The sequence below is a fragment of the Neolamprologus brichardi genome, chromosome 18, assembly GCF_056152115.1.
Source record: "Neolamprologus brichardi isolate AB-2024 chromosome 18, ASM5615211v1, whole genome shotgun sequence".
Taxonomy (NCBI): domain Eukaryota; kingdom Metazoa; phylum Chordata; class Actinopteri; order Cichliformes; family Cichlidae; genus Neolamprologus; species Neolamprologus brichardi.
In genome coordinates this window covers 6,455,730-6,468,653 of record NC_142121.1, presented here as the reverse complement: position 1 = coordinate 6,468,653, position 12,924 = coordinate 6,455,730, and the positions used below count along the sequence as shown (strand labels likewise).

The window sequence follows — 12,924 nt, the reverse complement described above, 5'->3', positions numbered from 1 at the left end:
TGGGCACCGACCCGGAACGTGAACACTCACCGGGAGTTACTCAGCGCTGCAGGAGCCTCAGTAATGGTGGCCAACAACAGCTAAACCTTAACATTTTTCTCAGCTACGCAAACACTGGAAACCACATCGCACAGCCTCAACAAAATGACTGGAATGACTGAAATAACAATCACAACACAAGCAGAGTTAAACATTAATATTCCCACGAGGCACTGCGAGGCTTTGCCAATGCAAAGTGTTCTGTACTTCAAAAAACAAGCCATGAATTATTAAAAGGAAACAAGTACGCACAAACACACTCCTCAGTCTGTTGGACGAAGGTTAGGATAACTCAACATAACTCAGTAAGCTTCAAAAACACAACTAAGTTAATTAGACCAATTAAATCAGGCGAAAGTTGTTTACAGAGCTTTATACGGCAGACAGGGACTCCATTAAGGTACCATTAACACTTTCTGTTGAGTGAGTTATTAATGAGAATAAGTCGTAATGGAGTAGGACATGAAATGAAGCCAGATGCCTAATTATGTGTACTTTTTGTGTGTGTAATGTTTATGATGATGGCGATGATGCAGAAAACCAGCAGACCCCCCTCTCACACACACCTTCCTTGCCTGGTCATTGTCTTCGATCTGACCCAGATCCCTGCCGCTGGCCTGGGCGATCCTCTTTCCCGACACCAGATTCCCGACCATCACAGACGCAGGACCAATCTCTGGAGGAGGAGCAGGGAGACGGGACGAGAGCTCATTCAGCAAATACAATAAACAGATTCTACATTTTTATCTGATTACAGTCACAGATAAAAACATTAGTGTGGTAAGTGAGCATTCATCAGCAGAGTTTGGTTGTTTAGATGCAGCCGAACCGTCCTCGACACCCTGATCTGATGAGAACAGAGGTTAAACTAAAGACCGAAAATGTTTTAAAAATATGGATTGAATTGTCACGGCAGGAAACGCACAGCTGTCAACAATGGCTGCGATGTAATCGAGCGCCGCACAGGGCCGTGACAGACCGACTGTGAGTCAGCACGCACAACATCAGGACCCTGGAAGTGGGGCGACCAAATTCAGAAACTGATTTTTTAATTTGTGCTTTTTTTGGAACATTTTTGTCTTCAATTCTCTTTTCTTTGTTTGAGTCGTTCCAGCTAAACTCCAGTTGATGCCTCTGCTTGCCTGAGCTGGAAACGGTGAACACATCCAACCACTGCAGCCAGTGTTCGGCTATTTTGTCAGAAGTCACATTCACATACAGTGACATGCTGCCCATCATTTCAAGTTCAGATGAGGAGGCAGGAGGGGTTGTGATGTGACAGCTTAGAAAGCTTACTGGTTTCTTTAACCCTTTAAGACCTACCATAGAACCAAGCCCGCCAGAGCTTATATTATATTTTTACATGTTGTGGAGCCATTTTTGGGAGCATTTCAAGTTGCTATACATCAATACAACCATTATAGCCCAGATTTTAATAATACGTCTGCATTAAGTGCATAGTAATTACATAAATTGCAAAAAAGTGCAATAAACTACAAAAAAATTGAAAATCGTTTTTGTTTTTTTAACATATATTTCTAGTTAGAGAAATTTAAGAGGCTTATCCCTCAAAACTGTAAATACAAAAAAGTTGCACAAAATAGTTTCCCACCACAGGAAATTTATTTTGAGTGTCTTCATAGTTTTATTTTTGAAATACACCAATTTTTATAAACTGCAGGAAAAACGAAAATAAATATTATAATGTAAATTTGCAAAAAAGCAGCATATGCATCAAAATAAACTATTTCCAGCAGTGCAGTCCTAAGCATCCCAGAAATGACACAGAAAGTCATAAAGTCAAACATAACTTTTAAAAACACCAGTATAGGCTCATGAGGCCCAGATGGTAAAAAACTACATTTCTGCGAACATGACGTCACTTCCGGTTTCGGGCAGGTCATGGCAGACATGCGATACTTCATGCTGACGTCTATTCCAATGTAGGAAGTGTTACGAACAGATGATCGGATCGGCAAAGCGTGTTTCTGGAATATTATGTTTTTGTTGCTGCAAGCGCTTTTTATGCAGTTTTCGCAAAGCTATATGTGGAAGGAAACTGTGACCGAGGTCAAGCTGATGGCATAAGATGTAAGCACAACTCCTCCGGTTTCATATGCAAAATAAATTATTGCGCTAGCTTATGTGGTTGCAGAGCTACCAGGATTTAAAAATAGTTACGCAAAACAGAGCGTGCTGCTCCCACCGGTTTTAAAGGGTTAAAGTACTCCTTTCCCACAAAATTAATCCTGCGTGTGTAAAAACTCCATTTAAGGACAACTAGTGTGTTTATATGTGACATCAAGTTGTTCTATAAAAGCTATAAGAGCCTCTATAACGAGGATCCCTTAACTGTGCTCTCACGTATTGGCTCGTCCTCGTACTGTACCTGGCTGCTTCTGCCGGGGTTTGGGCAGGTTCGTTACGCAGGTGTGCGGACACATGAGCACGTTGCAGGGGTGCAGCGCCCCCTCCAGGAAGAGCTGCTTGGTCTCGGACAGGTGGATGCCACCCAGTGGAGTCTTGGGCAGAGTGTTGGAGGGGACCAGAGCCAGGCAGTACACCCCCACCTGGTGGATACCGTCTATCGCCTGGAAGACATCGTGTTGGGAGAGGTATGCTTAGATTTATAGATGAAACAATGTATCAACATATTATTATGTTGTTGCTTTGATTACTATAATATTAGTGTTTGATCATTTTTTGCTCCATCGATTCATCTCAGCTTCTTTTGAAATCGCTGATTGCTTCTGCGACCCGACAAACCGAATGGAAAAACACGCGGGCGGAATCTGCAGCGGTGAAGGAATAAAGAGAAATGGTTTTACTGCAGCAGTTAAAACTCCACACGCCTTTTACAGCTTTGCCACAGTCGCCACGCTGGCTCAGAGACTGTGAGCTCAGGTTTTATCTATACAGTATGAATGCATAATATAGTATCACAAGCTGTGTGTGTGTTTATATGACTCTGAGGGAGTGAAGGAGGCTGTGAGAGCTGTTTTGTCACTTCAGCAAGTGGGCTGTTAAAATGTGTCTGCTGTGTTAAAGGACCAGGCTGGTTCTATTCTGCAGTTTTCCAGCTTCTGATGAAAAAACAAAAAGACAAGTTGTGTTAGAGTTTTAGATTTTGAACTCCAAAATCCTACGTTGGCTCGTTTTCAAGTTATCGCATTCAAACTTGGGTTGACGACAATATCCCATCAGTCATTCATGGCTAAAAACAGCTCACAGATACTTTTTGACAACAAAATTCTCAGAATTACAGGTTAAAAAGTACTCAGTGACTCTTTGAGGTTATTTAATAGAATAAATGTTGCAATCAGACAGAAATGAGCTTCACTAAGTCGTCTAATTTTACCAGAGTCCTTCCACAAAGTTTTACAGCCTCCAGAGTAAACACACATGGACACTTCTCACACATCATTGTCAGCTGAGGTAAACAGTGTACATGGATATATACACTTTTAGTGGGAGTGGGCCCGGAGTCACTTTGCTATCTGAGTACACTCACTACAGATGAATGGTGTCCTGAGCTTTTCAAGTATATTTAAATAGGTGAATTATCTAATCAATGCTCTACCGACCATATTGTTTTTTTATTTCCTGATTTATTGATAATTGTTGATATTATTTAAAATCAGTATATACGAATTTTTTTTTCTTTCTTTTACACAAACATGTAAAAGAACATAACATGCAGGTTAGCCACATGGGGTACAGATGCAGTTAGGCAGTCTAAATAAAAGAGGTTTGTTCTATAGCAGGGGTGGGAACTCCAGGCCTCGAGGACCGGTGTCCTGCAGGTTTTAGATGTGTCCTTGATCCAGCACAGCTGATTTAAATGACTAAATTACCTCCTCAACATGTCTTGAAGTTCTCCAGAGGCCTGGTAATGAACTAATCATTTGATTCAGGTGTGTTGACACAGGGTGAGATCTAAAACCTGCAGGGACACCGGCACTCGAGGCCTGGAGTTCCCCACCCCTGCTCTATAGCAACCACCATAGCTAGGATTATACGCTCTTCTTTTCCAAATTTGCTTCTAAATCTGTCAGAGATGACTCATTTTTAGTCGTGTCAACTCTCTCAACAGTTCTTTGTTGTTCATACAATGGAAAACTGGCTTCACAGGGTTTAAGTCCTGCTAGTTTACTTCACGTTACAGTAGCTCTCTCAATAGCAACCAGTGTAAAACTGAACTGAACTGAATAAATATCCCTGCAGATGAGCCCTTTGCCATCGATACCTGATCTAGAGTCATAATCAAGTTAATCATAATGGAGAGAGGTACGAGAACAGAGCCAGGCAGCCAAAAACAAACTCCTGCAGCAGGAAATGACAATCCTGTCTGAAATATGAGCGTACCTGCAAAACTCGACTCATCCACTGAAAGCTGTCCTCCTCAGTCGAGTCCGGCCGCTGCTCAGCCACGACCACGATCCTCTCATCATGGAGCACCGTGATGGAAAACACTGCTATCCTGCAGAACACACAGAATTAGCCCATTTCATTGCATGCAGTTTAACTGCGCTCCACACAGCCAGCCACCAAAATGACCATAAAGTCATCAGCAGCTTATAATATTTGTGAAGGGGCGGGTTTATTGTGGCACTGCTCTGTTAGGCTGCGTTAATGTGTGTTTGAACCACATCTCCCTTTTGTAAATTAAACACAAGCTCCACAATAACGAGAAACAACCTGAGTCCTGCTTAGAAAATAAAGCAATATTAACTAGGGGTGGGTTTTTATAATCGATTTATCGATTAAAATCGATTCTGGCTTGGATAACGTAAAATCGATTCATTAAAATCCTGAATCGATTTTTTTAATATAAATTTATTTTGCCTGAAATGCCAGAATCTCAGGTGAAATCTCACAAAATTTCAACAACCACCAAACAGCTAAAACAGTAAATGAGAGCAGGAACACGGATTCTGCACAAAGACTTAAACACACAGCGCAGCCCGCGGATCAGAATCAGTTAGATGTCGAATTTCTCACAGTCGGGGCTGAAAGCCGACAGCTCACTGATTCTGATCTGTCGGCGGGTCCGTGCTTTGTGTTCACGCCCTTTATGCGCTGATTCTAAAGCTGTTAGTTTGATGTCTCTCCAAACAATATTGACCGAACCAGCAGCAAAAGAGGATCCAAACTACGCTTCACAAAAACATCGTCATGAATTCACTCTTACTTTTACTGTTTTGCTTCGACCACGATGCACAGCTCTCTCTCTCTCTCTCCCCCCCCTCTCTCTCTGTACGGTTTTCTGCATTATTCGCTTGCTTGTTACGCACAAGTCTACCGTTGTTTACAGCGCTATCGGCCGACTTTTTTTTTTTTTTCTGTTTTATATACTTCCGAAAAGAAAACCTAATTTCTGCCGTTCAATGCTGAACAAATTTCAACTTTTTAAAATTATGCAAAATGCAAAACGCTTAGCCGTGTCTCTAATAAAACCGCTGTAACTTCAGAGGTAATGTTCATGTGTTGATTAATGGTTTTCTTTCGTTTTTGATGTACTGCAGAATATTTTTATAAAATCCCAGGCCAGGAAAAATCACCTTCATGTGTTTCTGTGTTTTATCTTCAGCTACTTTGACACAAAGGCATCTGCTGTGATGCTCACACCTTTGATAAAGTCTTGCGTGTGTCAGCTTCCTTTTTATAGATACAAAAATATGTAAACGTACTAATCTGAATTATAATATTTCTGACTGTCAAAATTTCCCATATTCAAATCTAAGTGAATCGAATCGAATCGAATTAAATCGAATCGTGGATCGAATCGATTCTGGACCTTGTGAATCGGAATTGAATCGATTCTAAAAATCAGTGACGATACCCAGCCCTAATATTAACGCTCACCGTCCTCTGTAAACGAATTTCATGGGCTCCACAGCCAGCGCCGTAGCAACAATGTCGTCAGCATTGTGCCGACGCCCACCGACCACCATCAGACCGTCCATCTTCCCAGCGACAAAGATCAGACCTGCAGGTCCGATGAATCCCAGCAGGCCGGTCCTGGTGAAGGGGAACTCGCTGATGGGAGTGCCGTTGTTGGACACGGGGAAGACCTGCAGAGGTTTTAAAGACACGACACGTAAACAAAACGCACACGAGATAAATAAACAACCGAAGCATTCACGCTCTCACCTCGAACGTGTTCTTGGTCATACCGGCCAGGCCGTAATAGGAGGTCCCCGTGGCAACAGTACAAACGCACATCTCTCCGATCTCGTCTGTTTTACAGAGCTGGGGAACGCCTTCGAGCTTCACTACACACATCAGACCTACAGGCAGAAAGACAGACGTCAGCAAAGTTCAAATAAAAGTTTTAACTATTCCCAGACTTCAAATCAGGTATTTGTTAGGCAGGTATTTCCTCCTCCATCTCCCATCAGGGAAAGAAGACTGTTTTCTCTTGTTGACTAATTTCGTGATTCTTACCTGCAGAATGAAGTCAGAAATAAGGACAACAGTGACTCTCTTTTTTGACCTTAATGACCTTAACTCTACCTTTAAGGTCTTAATTAAGTGCATCAATACCAAAAACATATATAACTCCTTAAAAACACAAATCCTGAAATCATGCAGTAAATAAAGTCTTGTGCAGGTTCGATAGATGTAAAAATAAAGTAAACAATCGCTCAAAGTCATGATGGCATCATGCTGAAAGCAGACTACTCTTTGGCTTTAGCGGACAAACGTAAATTATATATATATATTAGGGGTGCAACGATACTCGTATCGATATTGAACCGTTCGATACAGTGCTTTCGGTTCGGTACACATATGTATTGAACAATACAAAATTTTTAATTTATTTTATCAACTTTCCTTCTAACGGTGCTGTCTGTGTTGAGCGCTCAGTGGATCTGCGCTCGACTACTCCGCCTAGGCTGCACTGTCGAGCGCAGATCCACTGAGCGCAGCGCAAGCTAGCAAGACAGAAGCTAAGCTCGTTGCAACATGGCAAATTGAACCTCCCCCACCCTCATTCAGATCTGATGTTTGGAACTATTTTGGTCTTCATGTGACGTATGACCCTGAAGGTAAGCGCGTCATGGACAAAAGTAAAACAGTATGTCGGATGTGCCAGCAATGCTCAATTACGTGGGTGGGAACTACTGCGTTAGCGCAGTTAGCTCGTTAACGTGTTGGCCGTCCAGCCCCACGCACGGGGCGATCCGCGGTAGCTCGTTAACAGAGATTTGCCGTGTTGTGGCGTTAACGTCATTTCAGATTAACGCTGACAGCACTAGTGGGAACACAACGAATATGACTGCACATTTACTCCGACATCATCCTAGTGCAAAGACAAGTGGAAGCAGACAAAAACAACAAGCACGCATGCTACAAACTTTACCCGAGTCATTTAGACAGCCGTTAGCACATGATTCTCCTTATGGGGACCTGATATGTTTAATATGCTGCTGAGAATATAGCCCAGAAGAAGCGTATAGTATAGCTTTTATTTTGGAAAGAGCCATTTCTCTGTAATAAACTCTCTTTTCCAAAGATGAGTGATTTCTCGATCAGATAGATTATTTTTTTATTACTTTGTTGTTTCAGCAACATTAAATTTAAAAACTGGACTTTTGAGTTAAAATATATATTTATAATTTTAATAAATGACAAATTAAAAAAGCATGAACATTTTTTTGTATCGAAAAATATCAAACCGTGACACCAAAGTATCGAACTGAACCGTGAATTTTGTGTATCGTTGCACCCCTAATATATACATTTAAAAAAGTATCACAACTTCAGCAGTGCTCGGTTCAAACTCTGCTTTTTGGACATCTGTCTCACCTCCGGGCATGACGGAGCCGACGTCCTGCAGCGTGAGCACCGACAGCTTCTCCTCCGAGTCGACCCGGATCACGCCATGACTCAGACCCTGCATGGACAGGATGCCGCGACCAGGAGGGGTGGTGCCCTCCTCCAGCGGCCTGCAGGAGGGAGAACACAACTGTAGTGGCAATTCCTTTGTTTGACAAATCAAACATCCCACAATCAAAAGTCCACAAGCCACTGCTGCACTGAGATATTATTTTGTACGCAGGCAAAAGAAGTCCATTGTCCAAACTTGAAAGTTGCGTTTTGATGGTTTATTTATCCAGTTTGGCAATAACAAGATCCATTTTTTTTTGTTACCTCCTGCTGCTTCTCCTGCTCTGGTAAAAAACCATAGGCCCACCCCAGTGCATGCTGGTCCTATACCAGTCGCTTTATTTATAGAAAACAAAATGGCCCTACAGCTCTTCCTGACTAATTTAACAAAGTAACATCAAACAAACTTTGAAACAAAATATTAACCGACAAATAACTTGTAAATAAACCCCAAAATATAAGTAAACTAACAGCAAACTTTAACTAATTTCAAAATAATAAAAAATAAGAACAAATAGCTCCAACAACAACATTTGTCAGAAATAAGTGTGTTTAAGAAGTAAGTAGCTACAAATTTGTTTTAGAGTCCAGACACGTCTTGGGGAAGTAAAGACAGTTCAGGGAAATAACCTGAAAATCAAAATATTATAAAAATAAATGATATATTTATGACACAAGAGCATCGATGGAAACATTTCTCAAGTCAGGAGACTGTTTAAATTATGGAGGCAGTAAAAATTATTTTGGAAAACTGAGACATTTTCAAAAACGGTTACATTTGGGGCCATTTTTGAAAGACGGGACCTCTTTGGAGGCTGAAGACATTTTCATAATTCAAGCACATTAATGGGAAGAGAAAGAAGTTTTAGGAAGTGCGATTTAAACGTTTAACAAAGTCAAAATACTTCAGCGATGTGAGGACAGCGACACGTCTTTTTAGAAAAGAGGAAGCAACTTCAGTGTTTTTGGAAAGTTCGGTGTTTTCAGAAAGTGTGGACAGTTTAGGGAGGAGAGCACTTACTCTGTCCCCAGTCATTACCAGGACATTTTAAGGGTAATTAAGTTTAGGCTGAAGCGAGGATTAGAGGCTAAGAACTGCTGTGTGTCAGTGAAGGTCCTCACAAATACCATATAAACATGTGTGTGAGTGAAGTTTAAAGGTTTTCCTCTAAACACAGAGCTCATAATCCCCCACACCCAGCGAGGAAAAGCTCTTTATTAGCACACACAAGCAGAGATGCAAACACTCAGCCTCAAAGTGTTTTAATCAATAAAAACATGTGACTGGCAGCTGCTCTGACTGTAAATGTGGCGTTCAGATGTTAAACTACAGACTGGATGATTAAAGAGGTGGAAGTGTAAGTTTAGTGTTTTAAAACCTATGAAACTGTAAATTTAAGGTCATAAAATAGTAAAAAACAGCGGAAGGAGGTTAAAGCCATTATAAAGTAGAAATAACTCGCTAAAAGTTTGTCTTTAAATGCTAGAAAGCAAATAAATTTGTACTAATTATATCTGTGTGTCTTGTGGTGAATACAGCTGAATACAGTGTGTTTGTCAGTGTACCTGCGTATAGCCACAGTCAGCGCCTCGGGGGAGCTGGCACACGGGCAGATGACCTCCGGCTTCAAACCTTTCGTCTGGAAGACGTTGAGGAAGGCGTCACAAGACGAGATCGACCCTGAGAGACAATCGAACGCTTAAAGGCTTTTTACGAAAGCAGAGGCGGCTCATTGCTACTTTTAATGATTACTTCTTCATTTCCAAGCTTTTAGAAACTAACCAATAAAATAAACCAGTCACAGCTCCACATGTAATCTTTTACGCATCTCCTGTTAACTTTTTTGAAAAGGATCTAAATAAAGAAATGGTTTTCAGGTAACTTGGATACACTGAACACTTAAACAGGGCCCTGCAGGTGTGAGTACACGAACAATCCAGCAGCGATGTTTGAGGAGAAACGCCTCTTCAGCTCGTCAGTCATTTGATCTGAACCCACTAAACATATCTGGAATAAGAGCACTCAGAGAACACAGGGTAAGGCCGACACTAACTTTGATGTTTTATGATGTTTTTGATGCCCTTTTGTTTGATATGGCTTCTAGATATTTCTTCTGAAGGTCAACTTTGACCTTTGACACTAACAGTGAAGCTAACAACTCCTAAAAAAGCAATCTTAAATCACTAAACATTATCAGTGTACAAATAAACATGAGTTGGATATTTAGCAGGTAAAGGAGACACTTTAAACATATATTAAAAAGACTGTTAGCTTACAGGGATTTGAACCATCAGCCACCACAAGCATCCGCAGGGAGCTCAGACTGACATCCCGCTGATCCCGGTGGGCCACCAGAGCCCAGTGCATATCGCGTGACTTCACACAGGCCACCTTAGCTGGAAATAAAACATCGCCGGTTCAAATTATTGCTGTTAAATGACTGAATTTGTCATTTCAAACAGAAGGAGACACGTCAGATACGTTATGTCACCTTTGTACTGGCAGACTTTTTGGATCCAGGACAGCGGGTTGACCTTCATGAGGGCGTAGGGAATACTGATGACGTGCATCATGTTCATCACGCTCTGACAGACGCACACAGAGACACATTAACAGAGATGAAGATGTGCAGAGTTAAAGAAGTGAAACGGACAGAAACTCACATAAGACTTGAGCATACTGTGGGTATAAGAGGCACTGCCCTCAACTGGTTTAAATCTTATCTTGCTGACAGGTCTTTCTCGGTTAATTTGGGCAACTTCTCATCTTCCTCGGTACCTGTACGCTGTGGTGTGCCTCAAGGATCTGTATTAGGCCCTGTTCTCTTCTCACTACATCTGCTCCCTCTTGGAGCAATTTTTGAGACGTATAATATTGCCTTTCATTGCTATGCTGATGATATACAGATTTATTTTGAGATTACTGACGATCTTGCTATGTCTTTTCTCTATTTTCGCGAATGCATGCGTGAGGTTAAAGATTGGTTCAAGAGTAATTCTCTTGTCCTGAACGAAAAGAAAACGGAGATCGTGCTGTTCGATAGTAAAATCCCCCGTGACCAATTGTGTGCTGCTCTGATGCCTTTTGCTAGCTCCCCTTCTGATTATGCCAGTAATTTGGGCATATTACTGGATGGCTCGTTTAAATTTGACAAGCAAGTGTCTGCTGTTGTGAGGTCTAGTTCTAATCAGCTGCGCCTCATTTCTAAGGCTAAGCGCTATATTCCGCACAATGACCTGGAAAAACTTATTCACGCATTCGTGACTTCCAGGTTGGACTACTGCAGCTCTCTTTACATTGGCCTGTCCTCCTCCCTTCTCGTTAGATTGCAGACTGTCCAGAATGCGGCGGCACGCCTTTTGACAGGTAGCAGGAAGTTTTCTTCCATCACTCCTGTTCTTGCTGGCCTGCACTGGCCGCCAGTTAAGTACCGTAATTTAAAATACTACTTGTCACTTACAAAATGACCTCAATGAGCTTCTTAGGTTACACACTCCTGTTAGAGCACTTAGATCTGCTGCCCAACTTCTTCTGGAGCATCCTCGTTCTCGGCTGAAATCTCGCGGCGACGTTTGCTGTAGCTGCCCCAGTCTTATGGAACAATCTTCCTGTTGATATCCGGGCGTCTGACTCTACGCCACTGTTTAAATCACGGCTGAAGACTTATTTATTTAATCTTGCTTTTCCACCTAGTTAACATTTCGTGTGCGTTGGTATATTTTTATCCGTTATGCTTGTTAACTACTTTTATATATTATGATTGTCAAGGTTTTATAATTGATACATGCCAGGTCCTTTCTCTTTTTCCTCCCTGTAAATGACCTCATTAATATTTTGTAAAGTGTTTTGTAAAGTTATGAGTGACTATTATATTGTTGGAGCGGATGCTTTTATTTTGAAAGTCACAGAGCGACAAGGTGCCGTAAATTAAGTGGCGTAAACCATATGGCAGAAGCGCGAGTTTTAATGCACAGAGAGAAGGTGTGCTCTATGGTTAATGGACGGGAATGGGAAAAAGAACGGCTATTAAGGTGCAACACTGAGTTGAAAGCAGTTTCTTAGCACCTGGTTGATGAGGGAACAAGGTTCGTAACAAAGTTTGTCCTGTAGATATGTATTTTGTTGTTTTACGGAGCATATAGCTGCTGACCGCTACTAAGCATAAAGGCTAAGTTTTCACCCACTAGAGGGTGCTAACGTACCTCGTCATGTTTAGGCAGCGATGCAACGATTTCACTGTTATATGCAATAATTTACAAGTTTTAGTGTTATTTGTTATGTAAGGTAAAGAGAATTAATTTGTGATTAATGAATAAGTCAAAAGGTTAAAGGTAACACACTGTTTGATTTACTAATAGTCTTTTATTCTGTATGTTGTAGCTCTTACGGTGTGTTCACATACACGGCTGTTTAATAAAAGGATTGTGAACCATCAGTTTGAGAGACCATCTTTTCAACCGGGGATGCTACACTCCCATCTCCTTTTTCCTATTTTATTTTTTTGTCAAGCACCTTGGTATACCCTTGGTTTTTTAGTGTGCTTTATAAATAAAGTTTATTATTATTATTATTACTGTACGTGAGTACTTGACCTGAGTATTTTCTTCTCAAAGGCACGTTACACTCCACCGCAGCTCGGAAAGAAATGCTGTTTCCTTTACTGCACTGCATTAATCTGACGGCAGAGAGCCGCTGAACTGAGCGAACTGAGGCCAAAAGTCAGCGCGCTCAGGTTCGTTCTGCCTCTGGTACCCGGATGGTGTCAGATTTGGCTTCATTTTAATCTGGCTAAGACTTCGAGGTGCACGTTAAAGCCAGACTGGGTGGAGAACTGGTATTTATAATCACAGCTGGACTGAATATGGGCACGTGTGGTGGATCGAAATGGGGTAAGATGCAGAACTTCAGCACCAGGAGGAGGAGGAAAGTGTAACTGGGCAGTAAATATATACATTTAAAATTAATTCATATGACAACTGCAATAAATACTG

General features: G+C 41.5%; 1 protein-coding gene and 1 long non-coding RNA gene across 6 annotated transcripts in view; one reads left to right on the top strand and one right to left on the bottom strand.

The window, feature by feature from the left end:
* The window catches only part of LOC102797426 (disco-interacting protein 2 homolog C), a 242,806-nt gene that overhangs the window by 31,605 nt on the left and 198,277 nt on the right, over positions 1-12,924 (bottom strand). For 3 of the 5 annotated variants that reach the window (XM_087832056.1, XM_087832058.1, XM_087832061.1), the window contains 9 exons: positions 10,425-10,518; positions 10,210-10,329; positions 9,499-9,613; positions 7,852-7,991; positions 6,193-6,329; positions 5,905-6,113; positions 4,405-4,519; positions 2,429-2,630; positions 606-715 (listed from right to left, as the gene is read on the bottom strand). In XM_087832056.1, the coding sequence (XP_087688182.1) occupies positions 606-715; positions 2,429-2,630; positions 4,405-4,519; positions 5,905-6,113; positions 6,193-6,329; positions 7,852-7,991; positions 9,499-9,613; positions 10,210-10,329; positions 10,425-10,518 (1,242 nt within the window). The remainder of the gene's footprint in view (positions 1-605; positions 716-2,428; positions 2,631-4,404; positions 4,520-5,904; positions 6,114-6,192; positions 6,330-7,851; positions 7,992-9,498; positions 9,614-10,209; positions 10,330-10,424; positions 10,519-12,924) is intronic. The other 2 variants (XM_087832057.1, XM_087832060.1) reach the window with 1 other exon arrangement.
* On the top strand, positions 11,896-12,368 carry LOC148097508 (uncharacterized). Its single transcript, XR_015716832.1, has 2 exons — positions 11,896-12,018; positions 12,314-12,368. It is a non-coding gene; the product is annotated as an uncharacterized LOC148097508 (long non-coding RNA).